Source organism: Aedes albopictus, chromosome 2 (genome assembly GCF_035046485.1).
Source record: "Aedes albopictus strain Foshan chromosome 2, AalbF5, whole genome shotgun sequence".
In the NCBI taxonomy this organism is placed as follows: Eukaryota; Metazoa; Arthropoda; class Insecta; order Diptera; family Culicidae; genus Aedes; species Aedes albopictus.
The window spans coordinates 415629660-415657657 of NC_085137.1; the positions used below are offsets into that span (position 1 = coordinate 415629660).

Genomic DNA, 27998 nt, shown 5'->3' on the forward strand with positions numbered 1-27998 from the left:
ATATTGTCAAATTTATTTATAGCATCCGTCATTATGGCATCTGTGCCACCCGGAGCCACTGGTGTGCCCGGTGTGCCCAAGGCACACTGTGTAGAGTGACTACCCCTTGGTCTCTATCGAGTTTTGGCTTGCCAATGATCGGGAGCAATGGCGCAACGTCTATTCAGAATCCCCTTCGACCACGAGTTCCCGCTATCCTGCAATTCGCCCCATCATGGCTCCTTAAACGCCACCCCTAATGGTCGCCTTGTCCTTGCGCCTGCGATGTCTGGTGGTGAGTAGCGGAACTATGTGGTGTGGCTGCTTGTTGTCCGGTGGGCGGTGGGTGGTATTGTGTGATGCTCAGCGGTTGGTCAAACATCTTCTTGGTATTTACCTTTAAACATATACAACGAACACTACACCGCGAAAATCTCACAAATCTCGGACAGACAGACACACCACTGGTTACACAGTCACAAGCACAGTCATCACCGGTGTTAAAATTGCTAAAATATTTATTAAATTTTTTTTTTCAAATTTCTAAACACCTGTGCTTGTGATACCGATAATTACCTGAACAGTGCAACTCGAAAGAAAAGCCTATGCAGAAAAGAAGGGAAAATCTACGTTGAAAATGTAAGAAATTTTGACGCCGATAATTTTCTGTCAGGATGTTTCTTCCGGTGATTTTTACGAATAAATATTTGATTTTTAGCGATTAATATATAATCCATTTAGAAATACATTAATAGTTTTATTGATAGAAATAGTTTTGTGGGGAATGGTACATTCTGGTGAATGGATTTCTGGGGATTGGTTTTCTGGGAAATGGTTTTCTGGGGAATGTAATAGAATGAGCGCTTGCACAGTGACGTCAGCATTGTCTCCTTCTCTTTCTTTCCTTTGGCGTCAGTCCATAAAGCCGTCCTTGCCCTCAAAAAAAATTTGAGGGCAATGTTTACAAATCGTATGAGAATTCGATGAGGTTAGGTTTTTGCTGCAAGCCTCTATCTGTCAGCTTGAATTGTACGCTTGAGTTGTAGTGATGTTGGCTACGAAAACATTGCATTGGTGGGATAGGGATGCCGCTTTCTTGCCCGCATAATCATGAACCATACTACTACAGTTTACCATACTGTTCGCTACAGTTTACTACAGTATCTTAATATTATGTTTCCAGTTCAAAACCGAATTAGCGACATTTTTTCTTTGACTTCCGCTGCGTTTGCCTTGCGTTAAACACCATGTCGGAAGTGGGGCGCTGTATAGAGCACCAGGTGTACAATACAGCGCCCCACTTCCGACATTGTGTTTAACGCAAGGCAAAAGCAGCGGAAGTCAAAGAAAAAATGTCGCTAATTCGGTTTTGAACTGGAAACATAATAGTGTGCTATAACATCCAAGGTAACAATAAACCAACAGTACCATGAATGTTTTGAACAGTGTGGTAGATGGTTATCGACCAAATTACAATATGGGGAATAGGCGGTTAAGTTATGTTACCATAAAAAATCGCCGATTTTCTCGAACAAAATTTTTCGCTTACAGTTTGACAAAAGGTCAACATACTATCCATTTTTTTGCCCAGTTAACTAACAAGCAAACAGTTCTAGAACAGTTGAACTATAAAATCGAAATAAAAATAAGCAATGTATGTGTAACACTTGCTTTATAGTGCATTATAGTTTCATTGTGTATAGTTCTCACATAAATGTAATAAAAAAACAGTTTTGCGGTTCTGTAACATTATGTTTATTTAGTAATATTTTGTTACAATGAAGCCAACGCTTGTTTTTCTCTTTTACGCTAAAATGTTTAAATCATACTGAATATATTTTTTTTGTTTACAAAATTAATTTTCCTTAAACACTTTTTCCACTTGTTTTTTTTTGTCATTTTTTTTCTTCTTTTTACCACTGTGCACTTCATGCAAATGAAACTTTTAAAACTTTTCTGCATTTTAAATCACAAATCTTATTTTTGTCATAGTTTCAAAGCCAATTTCTCGCCCACAGAAAGTTCATGCTCAATGGGCTTCGGTTTCAATCCGGTAGCTTCTCAACCTTCAGGTAGACCTCCAGGTTAACTTAATCCTACAGCTGCGAATCCTGCCGATTTCTACGCCTTTGGGATTTATTCTGGGATTTATCGATCGTCAAAATAACTGAAATAAATAAAAAATAATCAATTTTTTTCTATTACTAAACCATATTGCAGCTTACCTTTTTTGTTGCTGGTGAGTATAAGCAGTCGCAGCGGATATTCTACATCCTTCTCGGTTTTCGTTTGTGCAAACCTCGGTTGATGGTATCCACTCCGGAAAAAGTATTTTGGAAAGGCGCAAAGCTAATTATTGATCGTAATTAAACTGCTCAAACGGATAATAACGACAAGAATCTGATCATGTCGAACGAAAGCAGTACAAAACTTGCGAAAACGATTTGTTTTATTTTTCTATTTTTTGTATACTCTGACAAACAGCTCAGCATCATCGCACGAAAATATCGCTCACAAATACTAATGAGTGCAACCATCTGACAAATTGTTAAGCATTAGTTTTATACAGTGAAAATGTATATGAGTTAGTGAGTTGCGCTATTGTGAGCATGAACTGTTTGGTATGAGGTGACGCTATATTGCCACCATTTATCACAAGTTTAGCCTCCATATCGTTCGACAATGTGTGAACACTTAAGCATACTGTTACTGATTGACATGAATTATTCAAAATGTTTTGTATAGTGTATATAATGCAAAATTTAATATTGTTCAACATGAAAACAAATGTCTGTGGTAATGTCACATTAACGTTTAGAGGAAACTTACTGTTTGGAACGTATGACATGCTGTATTTTTCTATGCGGGTGGTTATTATGCCTCTCAAGAAAAATCAGAATATGGCGATTATCTGCCTCTGGCTTCTGATATAAGCGCGACAGTCACTAATCATAACAGCGTCACCAGATTTAAAAGTATATAATTCTATTATATGGGGTTTGGCAGCAAGAACACTCATTCCACTGAGCCACTCTTGCCGTTCGTCACAAATACAATCAAAAACATCTGTCACTTCGCGAAACCCACGTGCTTTTGTTTTTGGCGGGAACACTTTTTCTTTTGTTTTGCCTTGCGACTGTCATGCGGCGGTATGCCTTGCGAGCGTATGATCGCCGCAGGACTCTAATAAAAGATAAGCGCGACAATATTTGGCTAAACTACGTTGATCTGGCCTGTTGTCCCTCTCTTTCATTTGAGCTAACCTGGCGCACCATTTTGATGTATTGCGGTGCGATAATGCATTTTTTTCTTGCACTTACCGGACTTGCATATGTCGTTTTCGTTTTTGCGGTGGTGCTACACCGCTTCGTGCTACACTTGTCGCTGATTAAACGAACATTTTCGGTGCAGTTGCATTGGTGTGCGTGTATAACCCTTAAATGCGCAATGTTGTTTTAAAACAACATACCTAAAAACGCTCCAAAATAATTGACCTTCACTTTTATTATTAATTATTAATTTATTTTTTAAATCACACTACACTATGGTCCACTGCACGAATTTATTCTGGCCTGCTTACTCTCACGCGAAATTTGACGTTTGAGCGGTGTCGGCACCGCTCAAACGTCAAATTTCGCGTGAGAGTAAGCAGGCCAGCATAAATTCGTGCAGTGGACCATCATGCGCGGTGCAGAAAAAGTGCTGCACCGGTATAGCACGAAAATCAAAAACGAACACTTTCGGTGCAAAAGTTCTACACCGGTGTAGCACCACCGCAAAAATGAAAACGACAATAGTTAAAAAGCAATGCAGTCAACCATTTGCATCGGACGAACGTCCGCTGTACTCATTTATTATTTCGCGATTCAGCCTTTATGAGAATCCCCCTGGTAAAAGCTGGCTTACAAATTGAGCTGACTTGGCGCAAGAGTGCTTTCTCAGTCGACCTAATCTAGTACTTCGTGCCGATTTGACGTCTGAGGGCGGTTGTTTTTTTTATTCAACGCAAACATTCCCTTGCACTTCCAGTTCGCTAGAACCAAAATTCAGTTTGCTGAAAATTATTTGAATTATTCTTTAAATTTAGCAAATGTTCTAGTAAATTTTTACTCTCCACCAGTGCGATAAAATGTCCGAAGTGAGAGCGAAGAAAATTCTCACGGATTTGGTGAAAAAATCAGGGTAAGCAGATCATATTGCTCTTTGTTTACGAACGGCTTCCAACAAGTTTTCGCACCTTATTCCAGATGCACCTACTCCGTGGACAACATCCTGACCATGTTTCGAAACAAGGATGCCAAGTACAGCAACAAACGGCTGGGGGCGCTGCTCACGCAACTGTTCAAAACCATTCCGAATGGGGCCAAGTACGTGGACGAGTTCGTATCGTCCAATCCGAAGGACTCGTACGCGGCTTTGGTGCTGTTGTTGAACAATTTTCTCCAGGACTGCAAGAACCTACAGGCGGAGAAGTCGACGGTGGCTGCCCAGGTGCAGCCTCCGGTAATAGATTCCGTTTCCAAGCGGGCGGCTATCTTCGAAAGTCCTCCGCTGTCATCCACACGGATCGTTTCGGACCAGCAGATTACCCCGGAAAATGTCCAGGAAATCAAGGAGAAGATTGTGAAGGCAACGTCCGGTTCGGCGGTGAACCGGTCGTCTGGAGTGATTCCGGCTGCTCTGGTGCCCCAGACGTTCGAGTATATGGCCAAGAAGGGAACGATCGTTTCGTGGAACTTCAACTACGAGGAGCTGTATCCGATGCAGAACAAGAATGTGGCCGCTATTCCGCTGAGCTCGCAGGAACCGATCGTGATGAAGGAACTGCTGGACTGCTTGGTGGGGGTGAAGGGGTCGCTCATTGTGCCGAAGAAGAGCATCCGGACCGTGGGTCTGTTTCCGGTTGAGTTTGAAGTTTCGGATCAGATCGAGGAATCACTGAGGGATATTGTGCGGGAGATTCTTCCGCTGGCGTCGCATTATTCACAGGTGAGCGGTTTGGGTTCGTTGAAGAAGAATTTAAGATTATTAGTCGTTTTATTTCAGGTACAAGATTTTATCGCAGCGTCTAGCTCTCTGGAAAGTGGACAGGTCTTGCAGGCCCTGCGAGCCGCGCTCCAAGCCATCATCAAAGATTACTATCTCTCGATAACGCAGTTGGAGGATCTGTTCCTTAAGCAGGCACTCACGTTCCATAAGCTGTTGTACTTCCTGCGGCCGGTTTTCCACACGATGGAAGTGCTGGCGGAGACGGTAACGGCCATCCGGCAAACAAACTGCCGAGGTGGAACGGTTTTGACGCTTCTGTATGACAAGATCATTGCAACCACGGGAGATGAGAAAAGTCGAAAGGTGTTGATCCATTTGATCGAGATGGCTGCCGTTCCGTACATGGAGATGCTGCAGCTGTGGATTTTCAACGGAGTGATTCATGACACGAGGAAGGAGTTTCTGGTCGAACACCACGCGATGGATCTAAACGAAAACGATATGATGGATTATTGGGAGAAGCAGTATATAATTCGAACGGACAAAGTCCCTTGTTTCTTGAACGAATACGCTGATATAATACTGCGGACCGGAAAGTATCTAAACGTGATCCGAGAATGTGGAAGTTCCGTGGACTACCAACAGAATGTCTGCGTCGCTTTGAAGTATACTCATTCCGACCATCAAACGTACATTAAAGCTATCGAAGATGCTTACAATTACGCTTCATCGTCCCTATTGAATCTCATCATGGACAAGTATAACCTTATGGGACGGTTATGCTCCGTCAAGCGCTACTTCCTGTTGCAGCAGGGCGACTTCATCGATCAGTTCATGGATATCTGCGAGGAAGATCTCAACAAGGACGTCGATGAGCTTCGTCCGATGCGGCTTGAGAATCTACTCGAAGTCACCCTGAACATGTCTTCTGCTCGGTACGACGAGTACAACGACGATCTGAAAACCATGCTCCTTCCGTACGGCATTGTGACGCAAATCTCCAAAATCGTCAAAAAAGAAGACGTCTTCCTGGACACACTCGGTGACACGTCGCAGCTCAAAGGAATCGAATGTTTCACCTTCAACTACAACGCCCAGTGGCCGGTTTCGATCGTGCTGAACCGCTGGACCATCTCCAAGTATCAGATGATCTTCCGGCAGCTGTTCTACCTGAAGTACGTCGAGCGGATACTGTGCCGTGTTTGGATTGCCAACAACCGGACCAAACAGTTCGCACCGCAAACGGCCAAACTGTACCGGTCGGCGTTCACCTTGCGGCAGAAGATGCTCATTGCCATCCAGAGTTTTGAGTCGTACATGATGATCGAGGTGATCGAACCCAACTGGCATCATTTCTATCAGAATATTAAACAGGTAGGTTTGTTACGATTAGCATGATGTCGCACGTGTCTTTCTTTCCTAAAATTTGAAAACCATAAAAAAAACTATTCCAGATCAAAAACGTGGACGACGTTCTAAAATACCATCAGGACTTTCTGGATCAGTGCATCGAGAACTGCATGCTCACCGATCAGGATCTGCTGAAATCGATCATCAACCTCTGCAACATCTGCATCCAGTTTTGTACCTTCCTGGCGGTAAGTCCTTCACATATCATTTTTCTAAACCGATCTGATTCAGCACTGAAACAAATATACCTCCTTTCTGTATACGATTTTTCCACCCTGTCTAACGCGGGGACGCTGCGCTTACTACATAAAAACACCTATTGTAAAACCGTTTTGCGTGTATTTCGTGCATTGCGTGCGTGTGCCTGTCGTCACAAACCGGGGAAACACCACAGGAGGCACAGCGACATTTCGTTGACGCCGAGCTCTGCTCGATGCTGGCCTCCACCGACGAATTTTCGCTGTCCTCCGAGTCGGACTATGACTTTGCATGCCAGCAGGTATCTATAACCGGCCGTACGAATGGGACGGGGCGTGCTTGTGAACTTGTTTTTATTTGTTCTGCTATGTTCGCACGATGTCACGTTTCGTTTGTAGCAAATGTTTCACGTTGTCTTCTGTTTGTTTGCTTACAGGCATAAACTTCTAATGAGTTCGTTGATGTTCATCTATTTTCATTCTTGTTATGAAATTTGTTCTATTGTTTCCACAAAACGCATAGAGCCCTTAACTCCACAACCCATTCAAAATGCATTTGATTTATGAAAGCATTACTTGAATAAAGATTCAAAACTAATGATTCATTTACATTTCAATTCAACATTTTTGTACTTATAAGGCATCTCAAATCGCAAGTTATGATAGTCCTTTAGTTATTTCATTTGCTCTCATATGGTGTGCTGCTGCATTTCCAAAAAAAAAAATCACTCATAAATGCTTGATCAACTTCAAACACCCATCAAACCTGTGATCAAACGTTGCCTCCACACAGACAACATTAGTCATGCCTCTGTTTTCACCTGCAACCATGTATGATATCTCAATTATGAATTGTTCGTATAGCCTACACAGTAATAAGAGAAATTGTCATTGAAATCATCGTCATCATTGGATTTTCTCGCTCAAAACAAACATAAATGTATTTACTGTATCTATTACAGTTATAGAATACATTTTCATTGCAAATACTCATGTTTTGAACGAAATTTTCGGTTCCACAGTTATCGGTTCCTGATTCGGTAAACTTATTGATTCCACTTGCAAGGCCCTACTGTGACCAATCCTACGTTTTCAGTAAACCGTAACAAACCTCTGACCAAAGACCTAAGTTGGGTCTTTGCTATGACCTTGTCACGTACTTCAAGTGCTATGACGTTTCTAGCATTTGACCTCCACATCATCACGGGGGAACAGTACCTTTGTGAACTTTCATAACCATTTGGCAAACGGATAGAAAATTATTTGCACATCAGGGATGTACTTGGCATTCTTGACTTCCTTCGAAAGACTATCCGGGCAACATTCAGTTTCACAACGATGTCCATCACATTCTCATCAGTTGGCTGCCAGTACCATATACAGGGGATACTCAAAATACAGGGGATACTCAAAATAACTGGGACAGGTAAAATTTTTTATTAAAAAAAAATGTTCAACTCGCTGTAACTTTTCGAAAAGGGCATCAAATATGCTCAAATTTTTACTGTATGTTGATCAACTAGTTGTGTATCAGTGGTCAAAATTTGGGAAAGATCGGACCATTCTACATGAAGTTATAAAGATTCTAGAAAAAGGTATAATTATCCGATGGCCAACTTTGAGCTGTTATATCTCCGGATTCAATTAACCGAATGCAATGAAATTTTGATCATTTATGACTAATATAATGAACTTTGAAAAACAGTTTACTTAATTTAAAAATATTAAGAAGAAAAAAAGTTATGGCGGTTAGAATAAATGTATGTTTTTTTAGTAAATTTATCTATTTTTCATATGCATCCCATTACTTTTTCAATTTAATGCCGATTATTTTGTTACTTCCTTTCAAAACATATTCATATTGAAGCCAATTAGAGGGAATTTAAATGAACTATAATAACTATCTCGAATTTTGAAACGATGATGAAGTTTTGGATAAATTGGTGGTATATTAGAAAAATAATCCAATCGTAATAATTTTCTTTCGTGTAAATAATTTTAAGTTTAGTCAAATGTTTTTATAAGCTCATTATATAAGTCATAAATGATCAAAATTTCATTGCATTCGGTTCATTGAATCCGGAGATATAATAGCTCAAAGTTAACTATCGGATAATTATAACTTTTTCTAGAACATTTATAACTTCGTGTAGAATGGCTCGATCTTTTCCAAATTTTGACCCACACAACTAGTTGATGAACTTACAGTAAAAATTTGAGAATATTTGATGCATTTTTCGAAAAGTTACAGCGAGTTGAACATTTTTTGAAAAGTGAAAATTTTACCTATCCCAGTTATTTTGAGTATCCCCTGTAACTGGGTCAGGTAAAATTTTCACTTAACAAAAAAATTTCAAGTAGCTGTAACTTTTCGAAAAGGGCATCAAATATTCTCAAATTTTTACTGTAAGTTCATCAACTTGTGTATCAGTGGTATAAATTTGGAAAACATTGAGCTATTCTACACGAAGTTAGAAAGATTCTTGAAAAAGGTATAATTATCCGATAGCTAACTTTGAACTGTTATATCTCCGGATTCAATCGAGGATTCAATGAACAGATTGCAATGAAATTTTGATCATTTATCACTAATATAATGAGCTATTCAACACTTTTGACTAAACTTAAAAACTTTTACACAAAAGAAAATTATAACGATTAGATTATTTTTCTAATATACCTCCAATTTATCCAAAACTTCATCATCGTTTCAAAATTTGAAAAAGTAATTATAGTTCGTTTAAAAGCCCTCTAATTGACTTGAATATATTTATGTTTCGAAGGAATGCAATCAAATGGCCGGCATTAAATTAAAAAGTGATGGGATGCACACGAAAAAAATTATAGATATGACACATTCTACCGTGACGTTACAACGTTTTGACGCATTCGTAGTCAGATTTTCCTCTATAACTCATGAAAACGAGCAAAAACCGCAAAATATTTTTTCATATTCGGATTCCTTGTAAAATTTCTGATATATTTGACCTATTGAACATTTAGGTTTCATTAGAAAAACGTGTTCAAAATGCGTATTTGTAGCGTGACGTTATTATGCCTTGCAAGATAAATCCGCGAAACGCGTTAGTTTTCTTCTTTTCCATCAAGTTGCAAAAATATGACCGCACCACTATGAGCGACCTGATGGTCCGAAATTCTACATGCGGCGCTTATATCAAATCCACATGAGGCTGCGGCGATATGGCCGCGAGGAGATGCACGCGATACAGACGCAATGTGGAAATGGAAAAGATGAAGCCGTATCCCCCTGCAGCATCACTGATGCATCCCGATTATTAAACACAAAGCCGGTGAGGTGATGCGTATGCATATAAGTGAATCAATGTCGCGATAAATATTATTACGATTTCTGGCCACCTGAGTTGCCATTGTGTTAACTTTTGTTTTGATATGAACGGCCTGAAGGCTGCTGCGATGCTGCTGGGTGGGTGACAGTATCGGTTCGATTTTGACATTGCGTCTGTATCGCGGGCATCTCCTCGCGGGCATATCGCCGCCGCCCAATGTGGATTTATTATGAGCGCCGCAATACAACGCGCTAGAATCCGACCCTCTCTAACGCTCTACCAACATCTTGAAAAATCTGCTCGGATTTTTATGATATTCTGATTTTTTTTTCCACCATTGAAATTTATTGGTTTGTTCTTCAATTCAATGGAATAAAACATTTAAATTTCGGATTTGTTTTTGAATAATCGACTTTTACATTTCGTGACGTTACAACGCCCGTTCAGTTTCAAACAGGGTTCTGCTCGCGTTGTAACGTCACGAAAATGCACAACATGTTAGAATCAGAATAATCAGCCAAATTTACCCAAATTTGTGAATATATCATTGCATTATCTTCACTGCTTCAACGAGAACTTTATTCTATTGAAAATCCGTTTTGTGATAAATGGCTCGGAGGGCCAAGTTATTGCTAATCAATAGTATGAATACTCCTTCATGAAGGTTAATGACACCGGCACCCATCTTTGATTTAATATCACCCATATTTTTCTAGTTTTGTTCCAAAGACTAGCACGCTGAGATCCATTATTTTGCACCGCCAGATATTTAAATTTTTCAGCATATAACTCATCACGCCGTCGAGATAAGGCACATTCTATCGTGACGTTACAACGTTTCTACGCATTCGTAGTCAGATTTTTCACTATAATTCAAAAAAACGACTGTAAACCTCAAAATATTTTATCATATTCAGATTCCTTGAAAAATTTCCGATATGTTTGACCTGTTTAACATTTAGTTTTCATTAGAAAAAAATTGTTTAATATGCGTATTTGTAGCGTGACGTTACAACGCGCTAGAATTCGACCCCCTCTACCGCGCAACCAACATCTTGAAAAATTTGCTCGGATTTTTATTTTAAACTGAAAATTTCTCCCACCATAGAAATTGATTGGTTTGTTCTTCAATGCAGTGAAATAAAACATATACATTTCGGATTCGTTTTTGAATAATCGACTTTTACATTTCGTGACGTTACAACGCCCGTTCAGTTTCAAACAGGGTTCTGCTCGCGTTGTAACGTCACGAAAATGCACATAATTTTTGAATCAGAATAATCAGACAAAATTGCCCGAATTTGTGAATATATTATTGCATTATTTTTACTGCTCCAATAGCAACTTTATTCTATTAAAAATCCGTTTTGTGATAAATGGCTCGGAGAGTCAAGTTATTGCCATTAGCAGTATGAAAACTCCTTCATGAAGGTTAATGGTACCCATCTTCGGCCTAGTACCACCCATATTCATCTAATATTGTCCCAAAGACTAAACCGTTGATATTCATTACTTCGCACCGTCAGATATTTAGATTTTGCAGCATAAAACTAATCACGCCGTCGAATTAAACATTTTTTCAATAATTTATGCAATGTCATTGATTCAATTAAAAACGCTTTAAGATGCGTGAGCAGTTATTGTACCAAAGACATACCTGAGGATCTGCATACTACTTAGGGGCATCAATTTCTATGATTCTAGAGTCAAATAGACCTAATTCTGACAAAAAAATCCATCCTATATACGTCAGAGTCATAATTACTTAGAGAGTTAGTGTCTTTGGCAAAGTTGTTTGATAAGTCAAAAACTTACAGCTGATTTACTATTGAATGTGAGATTCAGACACACTGGGCGACGCTAATTAAAAGTTTACAATAGTTTAGAATTTCTCAAAATGTTTTCAACAAACTTTGACTAGTTGAGAAACTATTTTTCGGCAAAATCTTTGGACATAAGAAGTTACAACATGTTGAACATGTTTTTTGAATAAATATAAAGTGCATGATTTTTCAAAATTTCAACTACCATTAGTCAGTTAGAAACATGTCCCAAACGGCTTTTAAACTTAAAATTCTTGACAAGATAAACAACTTTTCCAAAGACATCAACATTCTTAAGTCTAAAGTCTAAGTAATTAGAGTCCTGAGATATATGAGTTTCAATTTCGTAGGTGTTACGTCTGTTTGTCGGTGATTCTTGTTACATCAAAAATAGATGTAACACTGACTTAATATCCATCCCATTTATTTCAAGATCCTAACTATTTAGACAGTTGGTGTCCTCGACAAAATTGTTTGGCTGGTCAAGAACATTCAATTGATGGGCCGTATGATTTCAAATCCTTCCACTAGGAGGCGCTAGCGGGCATACACATTTTTAGTTTTACTTATCTCAGGATCGTGATTAATTGGAAAGATGGTTGCTTTATTTAAGTTGTTTGATAGATCACTAGACTTTCAGTTTAATAGCCGTATGGTATTAGTGTCTGCCACACAGTGGTGGTAGTTGCAAATTTTCAAAAGCGTGCAAATTTTATTGATTACCCAAAACACATTCAATAAGCCGTAACTTTTTGTAAAATATATCAAAAATTCCCAAATTTCAACTGATAGTTCCTCATCTTGTTATCTGTAATTTCTACAATTTTGGACTTGAATGGTTAGCTCTGCAGTAGCAGTATCATATTTTTGACTGTGTTCTATTAACTCTTATATCTAAGGAATAAGTGAATCAAATCAAATTAAATTTTGAAAGTTAAGAATTTTGATTACAATTTGATTTGAATACAATATGTCCAAAGTGAAAAAAGTTCCAGCTTGTAGAATACTTTCAAGAAATTCTAATCCCTTGCCTGCTTTTTCAAAATGGAAACTAAAGTCTTCTAGTGGCAAAATCTCGCATCTATTGGTAAATCAACTGCAAGTCCTTTACTTACCAAACAACTTTGCCGAAGAAATCGTATTTCTATGTAAAAGGGATCCTGAGATGTATGAAATTTAAAATTTGTAAGTTCTCTATCGCCGCCTGTTGGTGGAACTTTAAATCAAACCATCCATCAACTGTAAGTCTTTGACCAACATAATAACTTTGTAATTTCGTCAGTGTTTCGTCTGTTGGCCACTCATATCACAGAAATCGCAGTACAATTACATCGTAGATTTCGGCCAAACACCATCTCCTCCGTCCTTCAAAAGTCTACGTAGTTTATTAACCGGCAATGGTACGCAATTTATAAACGATATCTCGAAAAAGAGCTCATACACAACGAGAACGAAACTGTTTTGAATATAGAACTACGTTTGTCCAATTCAGAAGCCATCCAAGCCAGAAAGATTTGGTCTTTTCCACAGAACTTTTTTTCGTGACGTTACAACGCAAACTTCAACCAGGTGAAACTCAGGCTTCCGTGAACCGATTTTATTTTTTGTCTCATTTGAAAGATCTTTTCGAGTACAAAGAGCATACAAAATTTCATATTTGTAACGTTTTCCGTATTTGAATAAAATTTAAAAATGTTGATTTTTCGTGACGTTACAACGCAATAAAATCCCATACTGTGATCAGACATATTTCAGAGTTGTAAAGTCTTCTGATTAAAAATCTTTTTATGCTAAAAAATCTACATATATTTATCTACAAATGATGGAAGATTTTTGAAAAACCAGTGTGTTGGTGTTTGAATTACGATAGTTTGGATGAAAAGTGTGCCTAAGAGACTTAAAATCACGATTTTAATGTTAATCTTAATCGTCGTTCAATTTATATTTATTGTCACACTAATATCATGTCGAATACATTTTTGGATGACAAAAGTAATGTAGAGTGTGATAAAAATGTCAAATATGTCATAACTTAACTTTGAAAAATTGGTATTGATGATACGGGGCCCGTAGAATGTGTCATATAGAATAAAAATATAGATATAGATAAATTTACTAAAAACAACATAGAATAAATGAAATCGCTACAACTTTTTTTCTTATTAATTTCAAATAAAGCCAAGCTTTTTAGAAAAGTTACAGCTAGTTGAACATTTTTTGAAAAGTGGAAACTTTACCTGTCCCAGTTATTTTGAGTATCCCCTGTAGAACGCTGAGCTTTCCTTCACAGAGCATTGCCTTTTTTCATCTGTTGAGGACATAGTACCACTGCACAATGGTTTATTTTCCCATTTTCACGCTCTTAATTAATAGCTTGTGGGATTTAGGAAATAGAGCAATGGTGTTTCCGGCAAAGTTGACGGGAATGACCAGCGCCCTTATCAGAAAGTACATCTAAAGAGCTTTCAAATAAGGGTTGGTTTGTCCGTCCACGATCATCTACTGAGGAGATATGACCATAATAAAAAATGTCCATATTACGATTTAACTGCATTCAAATCTACGTTGACAATAAAATTTATGGCTACACCTTCTACCAAAGCTGTGGCACCGCCAATGAACTGGGAACATGATTTATAGTGTTGGGTAAGATGCGCCAACGTGTGATCGGGTGGCAGCCGATCAACGCAAGGATGTGCATGTTGAGAGTTAAGGGCCGTTTCTTCAACTACAGCATCATCAACGTCCACTGCCCACACGAAGGGAGACCCGATGACGAGAAAGAAGCGTTCTACGCGCAGTTAGAGCAAACATACAATGGTTGCTCGCCGCGTGACGTGAGAATTGTTGTCGGCGACATGAACGCGCAGGTAGGAAGGGAGGAAATGTACAGACCGGTAATCGGGCGAAACAGCCTGCACGCCGTATCGAATGTTAACGGCCAGCGATGCGTAAACTTTGCAGCCTCCCGTGGTATGGTAGTCCGAAGCACCTTCTTGCCCCGCAAAGATATCCACAAAGCCACCTGGAGATCACCCGACCATCAAACAGAAAACCAAATCGACCACGTTCTAATCGACGGTAAATTCTTCTCGGATATAACCAGTGTCCGCACATATCGCAGTGCGGATATAGATTCGGATCACTACTTAGTCGCTGTATGCATGTGCTCAAAACTTTCGACAGTTATCACCACGCGTCGAAGTCGAACGCCGCGGCTCAACATCGAGCAGCTGCGTAACGTAGAAGTGGCTCAAGACTACGCGCAGCAGTTAGCAGTGGCTCTACCAACGGAAGAACAGCTTGGCGCAGCTACACTTGAAGACATCCGATCCGCCATAGGTAGTACCTCGGCTACAGCACTAGGCTTCGCGACTCCGAATCACGGAAACGACTGGTATGACGGCGAATGTGAACAGTTGAAAAACGAGAAGAATGCAGCATGGGCGAAAATGATGCAACACCGTACGAGAGCGAATGAGGCACGTTACAAACAGGCGTGGAACAGGCAGAACTCATTCTTCCGGATGAAGAAGCGCCAGCAGGAAGAACGAAATCGCGAAGCGATGGAAGAGCTGTACCGCGCTAAGGACACACGAAAGTTCTACGAGAAGCTGAACTGCTCGCGCAGAGGCTTTGTGCCACAAGCCGACATGTGCCGAGATAATAACGGGAATATTCTCACGAGCGAGCGTGAGGTGGTCGAGAGGTAGCGGTAGTATTACGATGAGCACCTCAATGGCGACGTTGCAACTTGCATGCACCGAAGGTGGCGCGGTGACAGACCTAGGAGTATGTGCACAGGACGAAAGACTTCCGGCCCCTGACCTCCAAGAGATTGAGGAGGAGGTTGGCCGGTTGAAAAACAACAAAGCCGCTGGAGCAGATCAACTACCAAACAAGCTTCTAAAATACGATGGAGAAGCACTGGTGAGAGCACTACACTGGGTCATTACCAAGATTTGGGAGAAGGAAGTATTACACAGCGTAACAAAAATCAACTTTTGGTCTGTCTCAAGAGCAAACTTATGTGTCTCTGACAGATTTTGGGTCGCTGAATCCGAATCCGGGCTCAGATTTGCTCCAGCACGTCACAATTTTGAGCTATACCCCAATTTATAGGGCAAAATATGCGATTTTGGGCTTTTTTGACTGCCAGCCATTAAGCATGGAAATATTTTTGTTAAGCAATCAAAAGGTAAATTGGTCAATTATCCGCAAAATTAACGACTCAAGCGAAATATATCGTTTTACCAAATCAAATTTGATAGTTTTAAGCATTTTATGTTAGTAAGTAAACTTTTGGAGGGTGACTTGTATGGAAATATCGTACCTAACATAAATCGCTTAAAACTATCAAATTTGATTTGGTAAAACAAAATACTTTGCATGAGTCGTTAATTTAGAGGTTAATTGACCAATTTACCTTTTGATTGCTTAACAAAAATATTTCCATGCTTAATGGCTGGTAGTCAAAAAAGCCCAAAATCGCATATTTTGCTCTATAAATTGGGGTATAGCTCAAAATTGTGACTTGCTGGAGCAAATCTGAGCCCGGATTCGGATTTAGCGACCCAAAATCTGCCAGAGACACATAAGTATGCTCTTGAGACAAAAAAATGTTGCGCTGTGTTACCGGAGGAGTGGATGGAAGGTATCGTGCGTCTCATCTACAAAAAGGGTGACATGTTGGATTGCGGGTACTATCGGGCGATCACACTACTGAGCGCTGCCTCTCAAATTTTATGCCGCCGTCTATCACCGATTGCAAGAGAGTTCGTGGGGCAATATCAGGCTGGATGCATGGGGGAACGCGCTACAACTGATCTCAATCCATCAACACAAACCAAAGTTACAGCATCTCAAACTTGTCCATACTTACCTTACCGGTCAGGCTAAGGCCAGGGTGGCCTCTGCTGTACATAGTAGCCGCCTCCATTCCACTCGGTCCATGGCTGTTTGTCTCCAGTTCCGCACTCTGCGTAGGGTCCGCAGATCGTCCTCCACTTGGTCGACCCACCTAGCTCGCTGCGCTCCACGTCTTCTTGTACCGGTCGGATGACTCTCGAGAACCATTTTAGTCGGGTTGCTATCCGACATCCTGATGACGTGACCCGCCCACCGTAGCCTCCCGATTTTCGCGGTATGGACGATGGTTGGTTCTCTCAGCAGCTGATGCAGCTCGTGGTTCATTCGCCTTCTCCAAGTCCCGTCTTCCATCTGCACTCCGCCGTAGATGGTACGCAACACCTTCCGTTCGAAAACTCCAAGGGCGCGTTGGTCCTCTGCACGTAGGGTCCATGTTTCGTGCCCATAGAGGACGACCGGTCTAATCAGCGTTTTGTAGATGGTTAACTTCGTGTTACGGCGAACTTTATTCGATCGTAGAGTTCTGCGGAGTCCAAAGTAAGAACGATTTCCTGCCACAATGCGCCTCTGAATTTCTCTGCTGGTGTCGTTGTCGGCGGTCACCAGTGAGCCCAAGTACACGAATTCTTCAACCGCCTCGATTTCATCACCGTCGATATGAATTCGGAGTGGCGGGCGCGGTGATTCCTCCCTGGAGCCCTTTGCCATCATGTATTTTGTTTTCGACACATTAATGACTAATCCGATTCGCCTGGCTTCACTCTTTAGTCGGATGTACGTTTCCGCCATCGTCTCAAATTTACGAGCAATAATATCAATATCATCGGCGAAACCAAGCAGCTGAACGGACTTCGTGAAAATCGTCCCACTCGTGTTTATCCCCGCTCTTCTTATTACACCCTCCAAAGCAATGTTGAACAGCAAGCACGAAAGACCATCACCTTGCCGTAACCCTCTGCGAGTTTCGAAGGGACTCGAGAGTGTCCCTGATACTCGAACTACGCACATCACTCGATCCATCGTCGCCTTGATCAACCGTATCAGTTTATCCGGGAATCCGTATTCGTGCATAATCTGCCATAGCTGTTCTCGATCGATTGTATCATACGCCGATTTGAAATCGATGAACAAGTGATGTGTGGGCACGTTGTATTCGCGGCATTTCTGCAACACCTGGCGGATGGCGAACATCTGGTCCGTTGTAGCGCGTTCACCCATAAATCCAGCCTGATATTGCCCCACGAACTCTCTTGCAATCGGTGATAGACGGCGGCATAAAATTTGAGAGAGTATCTTGTAGGCAGCGCTCAGTAGTGTGATCGCGCGGTAGTTCCCGCAATCCAACTTGTCGCCCTTTTTGTAGATGGGACACACGATACCTTCCATCCATTCCTCCGGTAATACTTCCTCCTCCCAAATCTTGGTAATGACCCAGTGTAGTGCTCTCACCAGTGCTTCTCCACCGTATTTTAGAAGCTCGCTTGGTAGTTGATCTGCTCCAGCGGCTTTGTTGTTTTTCAACCGGCCAACCTCCTCCTCAATCTCTTGAAGGTCAGGGGCCGGAAGTCTTTCGTCCTGTGCACATACTCCTAGATCTGTTACCACGCCACCTTCGGTACTTGCAACGTCGCCATTGAGGTGCTCATCGTAATGCTGCCGCCACCTCTCGACCACCTCACGCTCGCTCGTGAGAATATTCCCGTGATTATCTCGGCACATGTCGGCTTGTGGCACAAAGCCTCTGCGCGAGCGGTTCAGCTTCTCGTAGAACTTTCGTGTGTCCTTAGCGCAGTACAGCTCTTCCATCGCTTCGCGATCTCGTTCTTCCTGCTGGCGCTTCTTCATCCGGAAGACTGAGTTCTGCCTGTTCCGCGCCTGTTTGTAACGTGCCTCATTCGCTCTCGTACGGTGTTGCAGCATTCTCGCCCATGCTGCATTCTTCTCGTTTTTCAACTGTTCACATTCGCCGTCGTACCAGTCGTTTCTGTGATTCGGAGTCGCAAAACCTAGTGCTGTAGCCGAGGTACTACCTATGGCGGATCGGATGTCCCTCCAGCCATCTTCAAGTGTAGCTGCGCCAAGCTGTTCTTCCGTTGGTAGGGCCACTGCTAACTGCTGCGCGTCTTGAGCCACTTCTACGTTACGCAGCTGGTCGATGTTGAGCCGCGGCGTTCGACTTCGACGTGTGGTGATAACTGTCGAAAGTTTTGAGCGCATGCATACAGCGACTAAGTAGTGATCCGAATCTATATTCGCACTGCGGTATGTGCGGACGTTGGTTATATCTGAGAAGAATTTACCGTCGATTAGAACGTGGTCGATTTGGTTTTCTGTTTGATGGTCGGGTGATCTCCAGGTGGCTTTGTGGATATCTTTGCGGGGGAAGAAGGTGCTTCGGACTACCATACCACGGGAGGCTGCAAAGTTTACGCATCGCTGGCCGTTATCATTCGATACGGCGTGCAGGCTGTTTCGCCCGATTACCGGTCTGTACATTTCCTCCCTTCCTACCTGCGCGTTCATGTCGCCGACAACGATTTTCACGTCACGCGGCGAGCAACCATCGTATGTTTGCTCTAACTGCGCGTAGAACGCTTCTTTCTCGTCATCGGGTCTCCCTTCGTGTGGGCAGTGGACGTTGATGATGCTGTAGTTGAAGAAACGGCCCTTAACTCTCAACATGCACATCCTTGCGTTGATCGGCTGCCACCCGATCACACGTTGTCGCATCTTGCCCAACACTATAAATCCTGTTCCCAGTTCATTGGTGGTGCCACAGCTTTGGTAGAAGGTAGCCGCTCGATGCCCGCTTTTCCACACTTTCTGTCCAGTCCAACAAAGTTCCTGCAACGCCACGATGTCGAAGTTGCGGGGATGTAGTTCGTCGTTGATTATCCTGTCACATCCTGCGAAACCTAGTGACTTGCAATTCCATGTTCCAAGTTTCCAATCGTAGTCCTTATTTCGTCGCGTGGGTCTTTGCCGATTGTATCGAGTCGTATTTTCTCCTATGTTATTCGCAATGGGGATTTTTACGGGTGGCTTATTGGGCCTACGCCAACACTCCTGTCTCGCCGGAGGGCCATCGTGCCAGTTCTGTTTAACGTCCCAACCAACACTGGGACGACCACGCTGATGGGGCTACCACCTTGGATCTAGCTGGGCGTGGTGCAGCGTTTCTTACTCAGCCGCTGGATGCCAGAACAGACGCTGTTTGAGCCGCACCTCCTTGGTGAACAGACACTCGGATCGTACCTCCTCAATCTAGCTGAAGTCAGAAGGACAACAGTGCCCAGGCTGCACTACCAGCTAAGCACACAACTCTTAGCTGGCGGTCTTTGTCATCGCTTGACCCGTGGAAGCATGAGGTAGGAACTTGTGAGGACCAGAGCTATATTGGATGCTCTCCTTATCGACTCACCGTTTTGCAGCCCACAAACTTGTCCATCTATATCTATATACAGGGTGTTAGGTTCCTGAGTGCAAACTTTTTAAAGGGTGTTAGAGGACCATAAATGGAGCAAAAAATTGTTCTACGCATATGGTCAAATCTCAACCGTTACGTAGTTATTGAACTTCCCATGTTTTTGACTCTTATTGCCTTAACTGGCTATAACATGAAAATGGTTAAACTTATCGAAGTTTTTTTTAACCCATATTCGAAAGATTATTGAATTTTCTATCAAATGGCATCTTTGAATCGATTGGTTTAGTTAAATAACTAAGTTTTCTAAAGCAAATAGCTCAAAAGTAGTGGCATACGGACCGCGCATAACTTGCGAACGGAAGGTCCAATTTGGGTCGTCTTTGTTTAGTTCTATTAGTTTTCACCCAAGGAAGGTTTATGAGGCAAAAAACATCGAAAAATTGAGTTATTGAAAATCAGTTTTTCATACATTTTGGCAAGACAAAGTTTGCCGGGGTCAGCTAGTTTTGTATAAAAATCGGCGTTTGTCCGATCAATTATGCACCACAGTATAATATATATTATATATATTAGGGGCCGTTCATAAACCACGTAGACTTTTTGGGGGGAGGGGGGCTGACCAAAGTCTACGCTCCATACAAATTTCAAAATTTTTGTGTGGACAAAAGTGTACGAGGGGGGAGGGGGGTGGGGTCTGAGATGGCCAAATTTTGGTCTACGTGGTTTATGAACGGCCCCTTATATACTTTGGGTGACTTCAACCCGCACTCAAAAATCAGGCATCTAAAGCGAAACCTCACTTTTTTGTTTTCGATTGTTTATTAAATAACGGAGAAGTATTTTCAAAATCGGTTTCCATCCACATTTAGAGCAAGGTTTAAGGTATCTTCTGAAAACCGATATTGCGTAAAAAAAGGTTTCTGGAAAACTGAGATCAAGGTATCACCACATACACTCCCGATCAAAAGTTTGGGGTCACCCCCTCAAAAACATGTCGTTTTTTTAGGCCCATATCTCCGCCAATTTGCGTCCGATTTCAAAACCCTAGGTTTCATTCAAAAGATAATAAGTCAAAGAAACTTTGAACACGGTTTAAAAGAAACTTTTTCAAAAAAAAATTGTATGTAAACTTATCCCAAAGTTGCCAAGTTTTATAAAAAAATAATATAAACTTACGGCACACAGTGTTCGAAATCGATGATTTTACGATCAAAATTAAATAGCTTTTTTTAGGTTGGTTCTAGAACTTTGGCGTGTTCTACAAAGTTTTTCTGCATGTTAAAAGGCATCTTTTGATAAAATGTAATAAATGATTAATCCCCCTAGAAGTGAGATAAAAAAATATTTTTTCGAAATATTTTTTTAGAGGTTTGACGTCTTCGGCAAAGTTGTAGCCCATAATAAGAGAACAAAAATCGTAGAACATGTAAAGCTCCATCTCTTACGGTTTTCGAGATATGGAGCGTTTTGTGCGAAGTACCCCTCAAACTAGTTTTTTCAGTGTAGCTTCAACAGATAAAATCCTACAGTTTTGTGACCTTCTACAAACTTGTTCAGGACGTCGAGTTACACATTTCTTCCGAAGATGTCAAGTCATTATATCTTAAAACAAAAAAGTTATAGGCAAATTTATCATATTTTAAAGTGTACTTTCACCTTAAGTAACTATTTCCGGCGCAAAATGGCGCAGATGGCTCAGTCGGTAGTTGAAAGATTAGACTTTTTACTATCACTTGGGGGTGGAAACCCTCGTGGGCAATAGTGGGAAAGGTGGTTTAAATACATGACAAAAACTAATTATTTTGCCTGTAATACAAGCAAAATAAATAAAAAAAATAATAATTAAGAAGCCCACAGTAATTTTTACTGCACTGTGTTTCTTCCGGCAATATTTTACAACGTTTTCGCAAAAACCAGTGAGTTTTTATCACTTAAAATTAAAACATCAGAACAAAATATTGTTCCCGAGAGTTGTAACTAAAGCTAGTTCTAAATAAAAGTATTGAATTTCTTCAAACTTATGACAACATATCTATGCCCAAACGAATGACAACCTACTCAATAGTCATAAAACTGAATGGCTACGGTGGTTAGAAAATCAAATGCGTTTTGATAAATACCTTCGCAGTTCTTATTAAGGTAGTTGTAATTTTACATTCTTCAATACATATTTTGACGATTTCCCGGTGAAAATAATCTTTTATATCAAATGATCAATTTGATATAAAATTTTATTTTCAACCCGATTTTTGTGAAAAGTACTGTTAAAAATATAAAAAGTACTTCAATTAACTCATGATGCAGACGATGGGACGTAACATGTAATTGGTTAACGTCAAGAGATTAAAAATAATGTTTGAAATTAAAAAAAAAAAAAACTACCGCGTTATTTCTCGGCACCCCCTTTATTTTATTGATTTATATCTGATATATTTTTATTGCTTCCCAGTTGTAAGTCAAACTCGTGGATTACCGAAAAAGCTGTTAATCTGCTATCGGACGAATCAAGACTTCTCCTGATATTTTCCGATACTGATTCCGTAGTTGAAAAGTCAAACAACAAATATAAATATAAATACATGAACAAATAACAAAAAAAATCTACTATATGTTTTGATGCACATCTTGAACTGTTTAATATTTCCTTCTTACTATTTCTAGCGCTACTTAACTAGAATATTGCCCAAAAAAAACTTAAAACAGGTAATTTTAAAGTAACTTTATCAGAAATGGTCTGACCATCTGATAGTAAACAATATGAATTCAAAATCATGAATAAAATATTCTGTTTGGTAAAAACAATGCTCAAAAACGACACGAATGCAACTTTGGTGTGAAGTGTCGCTAATTTAAGTAAATAAACCAATAAATCATGCTCAAAAATGTTGTAAAATATTGCTGGAAATAATGCAATGCAGTAAAAATTACTGCGGGCTCCTAAATGATTAATTTTTATTTATTTTTCTTGTATTACAGGCAAAATTATTAGTTTTTGTCATGTATTCAAACCACCTTTCCCAATATTGCTCACGAAGGTTTCCACCTCCAAGTTATAGTAAAAAGTCTTCAACTACTGACTGAGCCATCTGCGCCATTTTGCGCCGGAAATAGTTACTTAAGGTGAAAGTACACCTTAAAATATGATAAATTTGCCTATAACTTTTTTGTTCTAAGATATAATGACTTGACATCTTCGGAAGAAATGTGTAATTCGACGTCCTGAACAAGTTTGTAGAAGGTCACAAAACTGTAGGATTTTATCTGTTGAAGCTACACTGAAAAAACTAGTTTGAGGGGTACTTCGCACAAAACGCTCCATATCTCGAAAACCGTAAGAGATGCAGCTTTGACATGTTCTACGATTTTTGTTCTCTTATTATGGGCTACAACTTTGCCAAAGACGTCAAACCTCTAAAAAAATATTTCGAAAAAATAATTTTTTTATCTCACTTCTAGGGGGATTAATCATTTTTTACATTTTATCAAAGGACGCCTTTTAACATGCAGAAAAACTTCGTAGAACACGCCAAACCTCTAGAACCAACCTAAAAAAAGTTATTTAATTTTGATCGTAAAATCATCGATTTCGAACACTGTGCGGCAGTGTCGCTGGAAATTGGGTCAACCAAATTTTAAGATGAGAGCGGTAATATGACCCATTTTCTATTAGCTTTCAACTGCTTTTTACAGAACTTAGTTAAAAAATCTAGAAAAAAAAAGTTATTAAGTAAAGTAATCCTTGATGTCATCGACCAAAAGTTTGGGGTCACTTTCGTAAAACATGGAAAAGTGATTTGGTGATATCTTCGTCATCTATAGTTTAATTTTAATTCTTTTTGGGTCATTTCAAAGATAATTAACTAAATTTACGTTTGATGTCTTTAACTTAACGTATTTAACGATTTTTGTGATGATGATGATGATTGTGTACCCACCATCAGCGCAAGGATTACCTATGGCTGCAGAGTCATACCGGAAGGGAATGATCTACCTGATGGTTAGTTGTAGCAGGGTAAGCTAAATTTACTGGAGACCTTCGGAAGACAACACGATGATTGTTATCTCGTGACGAAGTCTGGCCACCCCACGAACATTTGTCCTGAAACCAGTTCATTTAGCTTCCTTAGGCTACCCCTCCCAATATCCCAAATATCATGTAATTGTAATATATTTAATTATATAGTTAACCAATTACCTGATTTTACCTGAAAAAATAAATATTATGATTATGATACATAGAATGTTAATTGACTTACATTACAATTACAACTGTATGTACCTGAACAGCGCTGAAACAAATCGTTATTTTATTAAGTTGAAGTTAAAATCAAGCAAATAACACGGAAACAAATGGTATATTAGTAGTAAAAAAAACAAAATACAAAAAAACCAGAAAAGTAAACCAAATTTTGATCTTGTAATTTAAACCAACCATTTAAACCAACCTGGAAAATTTCGAAATCAAAATTGGTTATGGTAGATCTTACGCCGTTACGTACCATTATAAGGTGATCTACCCACATTACGGGTACGTATTTAACGATTTTTGTATACAAAAATGTTATGTAAAGTTAACATATTTCACCACACTTCAAAAAATGAGGCAACTTTGCGTTAAGTTTAAGTATGTAAATTTCAACAAATATGTGTGGTTCAATGTCTATGCAGTAAGTATCATTCATTTTGTTTCATATAAGCCAAGAAGAGTTAAAATTGAATGAAAGATGACAAAGATATCAACAAATCACTTTTCCATGTTTTACGATAGTGACCCCAAACTTTTGGCCGATACATCATTTTGAGGGGTGACCCCAAACTTTTAGTCGATGACATCAAGGATTAATTTACTTAATAACTTTTTTTTCTAGATTTTTTAGCTAAGTTCTGTAAAAAGCAGTTGAAAGCTAAGGGGCTGTTCATAAACCACGTAGACCAAAATTTGACCATCCCAGACCCCCCCTCCCCCATCGTAGACTTTTGTCCATACACAAATTTTAAAATTTGTATGGAACGTAGACTTTGGCCAGACCTCCCCCTCCCCCCAAAAAGACTACGTGGTTTATGAACGGCTCCTAATAGAAAATGGGTTATATTACCGCTCTCATCTTAAAATTTGGCCGACCCAACTTCCAGCGACACTGCCGTAAGTTTATATTCATTTTTTAGAATATTTGGCAACTTTGGGTTAAGTTTACATACAAATTGTTTTGAATCATGTTCAAAGTTTCTTTGACTTATTATCTTTTGAATGAGACCTAGGGTTTTCAAATCGGACGCATATTGGCGAGAATATGGGCCTAAAAAATGACAAGTTTTTGAGGGGGTGACCCCTAACTTTTGATCGGGAGTGTATATCTCTGTGGTATCACTATTTCTCTAAATGTGTATGGAAACTGATATTGCTCCGTTATTTAATAAATAAAAATCAAAATAGGCAACTGGCCAAAACTGGTGCTTTTATCTTATTTTTTTCCAAATAATAGAGATAAAATTCATTGCATGTACGCACATCACTCTGGTATGAAAGAAATTTGTTTAGCATATTTTCCACAAGTTTTTTTTGTTCTCATAATTTTAGCGCTAGAATTCATTTGCTATGGTAATCCAAATCGTTAGTTCAGCTGTCATTAAAAAAAACTAAGCTTCAGTCATATTATGTGTCATGCTTTATGTTCACAAGAACGCAAAATTTGATTATTGGTTTTATTCGGATTGCTATCGGCATCTTTTTCGACTGACTTTTGATGTGAGAAATCTTGTGTTTCCCTCCCAGGACGCCACTTCGATGGAACCAACGGAAACTTTCTCCGAACGAGTTGAGCGCTTCCACTCCGATTTCACCAACCAATTGATGTCGCTGCTGCGGAAGATCACCGACATTGCCACGCAAAACCCGTCGCAAAAGTTCATCAATCTTATCCACAGGTAGGTGTATCCTTGAAGTTGTTAGGTTTGAATCGATAACGAGTTTCATTTCCGCTTTCAGAATTAACTTCAATTCCTACTACAGTGATAACTTTGACAGCTAGGAAGCGCACAACACTCCCGCAAAGGTTGGTAATAACTCTAATCCACTATACCTTATTCTTATGGACTCGTGTTGCCAAAGTGGTCGTCGTCGTATCGAAGCTTGAATGAAAGGCACACTTTTACGTTCCTCCAGACCATTTTAACTAATCTCAAAACGCTTATCGGCCAACGTTATAGACAATGAGTACGTACCTAGAGAGCGAAAGTGTATTTTAGATGATATCTCAGTGTAAAGAAGCCCGAAGTTCGGTCCCAGTTTCTCGAATTAAGAATAATGCAATGTTTTCAATTACAAGCTGAAGCTATATTCGATAATTGCTTTTTTGCCTAAGAAATGTCTAGAGAAATCGCCATTTGCATGAGCTAAAAACTAAACTTCGGACACAACAGCTGCAGCAGCTGTAGCCTCAGGTACGGGTTCGATTTCGAAAATGACCACCTGTCCTTGGCAGGTTTCCATGTGCTGCTTTTTGAGCTTGCGCGTGGCGAAGACGTAGTCACATTTGGTGCACCGTTCGACCGGCTTCTGTGGATTGGGAATTGACTGTAATACATTGCGCAAGAAATAAAAATACAAATTTAACTTACCCTTAGAGCACGCTGCTTCCCCATCAGGACGCCGGATTTAGGTTTCACGCGAGCATTGGTGCTCATCCCGTGCGCCAGGAACATGTGTCGATTGTAGAACGAATGATACCGGAAGTCACGATCGCAGCAAATGTAATCGTCCCTGCAACAGAGCAGAAACGATTATATCGGTTTATTATTAGAAAAGTTCAGTCCACTTACTGATACGTGATGCATTGATGTTCGTTGAAGTCCTCCGGTGCTGCAAAAGCATTCAAACAGATGCCACACTCCAAATCCTGAGCGTTCTCATGGCGAACCTTGTGCTCCTGAAGTTTATCGTCCGACTCGAATGACGCACAGCAAATGTCGCACACGAAGTAAGTTTGAATCTGAAACCCAATGGGATTAGAATGCGTTAAAATACATAGGTTCTGTAGGGAACAATAGTTTAACATACATCGTGAACTCGTTCTATGTGCATCCGCAGTTTATCCCTCCGCCCGTAGGTCATGGGACAATGCGCGCAAGGATATCGAACCTCGGTGTGCACCGTACGTATGTGCCGCTTGAGATGGTTGGAGGTTTTGAACGCAAGGTCGCATTGATCGCACAGATATCGACGCTCGGTGGAATGCGTTGATAGGTGTTGCGTTAGCAATAGTTTTCTGCAATAATAAAACTGTTATGATCTTTACCCGTTCGAGCTACATATTTTTTTGGAACCAAAGATTCTCACTGTTTAAAACCAAGTCCACACTCGTGGCACTCGAACAAACTTCGTCCCATGTGGACCTTGGTGGCGTGCCGTTGCTGCTCCAGCTCGCTGCGGAACATCTCGTCACACATCGAACACTGCACCGTAGGTTCCCGCTGGCGTTCGTGACTTCGCATATGATTTTCCAGCGCTATCAGATGTTTCGTCACCTTGCCGCATACCATGCAGATGTGCGTACTGTGGACGTCGTTCTTGTGCTGCCTCAGCAGGTCAACCGAATCACATAGTTCGCCCTCGCATGCCACCCGATGGCAGGAGAGTATTTCCGCCGCTTCCGGATGCACCCGGGCCAAGTGCAGCTCGAACTGGGAAGGGAATGTAGTTTTGAAGGTACAGTTCAAATTGCATTGCTGCTCTTCCGCTGGCTCTTCCGGTAGTCGACAGATTCTACGTTTCTGGGTAGGGCGTTGCTCATCTGCAGTGATAAGAGACATGTTATTTTTTTCTAAAATTTGCCATAAGATCATATTAATGTTGTTGGGTGACTTTGTGGATAATTTCAGCAGTTTTCTTTGCTTTGTCATGGGGGGTATTTGTCGGTCATAATGCTTGAAACTTGGATGTACCGATTTGCTATGTGATAGCTGAGTCGATAATGATGAGTCAATGCTTTGACGAGCA

At 40.4% G+C, this 27998-nt stretch overlaps 3 protein-coding genes across 4 annotated transcripts in view; 1 reads left to right on the plus strand and 2 right to left on the minus strand.

Annotated features, from left to right (window-relative positions):
• LOC109426813 (WD repeat, SAM and U-box domain-containing protein 1) overlaps positions 1 to 27998 on the minus strand; it is a 398043-nt gene that overhangs the window by 198603 nt on the left and 171442 nt on the right. The window lies entirely within an intron of this gene.
• On the plus strand, positions 3964 to 26347 carry LOC109426816 (gamma-tubulin complex component 2 homolog). Of its 2 annotated transcripts, XM_029869565.2 has the most exons (7): positions 3964 to 4161; positions 4227 to 4968; positions 5026 to 6342; positions 6423 to 6566; positions 6773 to 6877; positions 25776 to 25927; positions 25989 to 26347. In XM_029869565.2, the coding sequence occupies exons 1-7, from the start codon at positions 4109 to 4111 to the stop codon at positions 26029 to 26031; spliced, it is 2556 nt and encodes an 851-aa protein (XP_029725425.2). In that variant the 5' UTR covers positions 3964 to 4108; the 3' UTR covers positions 26032 to 26347. The 2 variants fall into 2 exon arrangements, with proteins under 2 accessions (XP_029725425.2, XP_029725426.2); XM_029869566.2 differs by lacking the exon at positions 6773 to 6877.
• Positions 26403 to 27826, minus strand: LOC109426819 (zinc finger protein 525). Its single transcript, XM_062853507.1, has 5 exons — positions 27339 to 27826; positions 27060 to 27267; positions 26822 to 26991; positions 26621 to 26762; positions 26403 to 26558 (listed from the first exon to the last, which is right to left on the minus strand). Exons 1-5 carry the CDS (start codon positions 27809 to 27811, stop codon positions 26403 to 26405), a joined length of 1149 nt encoding a protein of 382 aa, XP_062709491.1. The 5' UTR covers positions 27812 to 27826.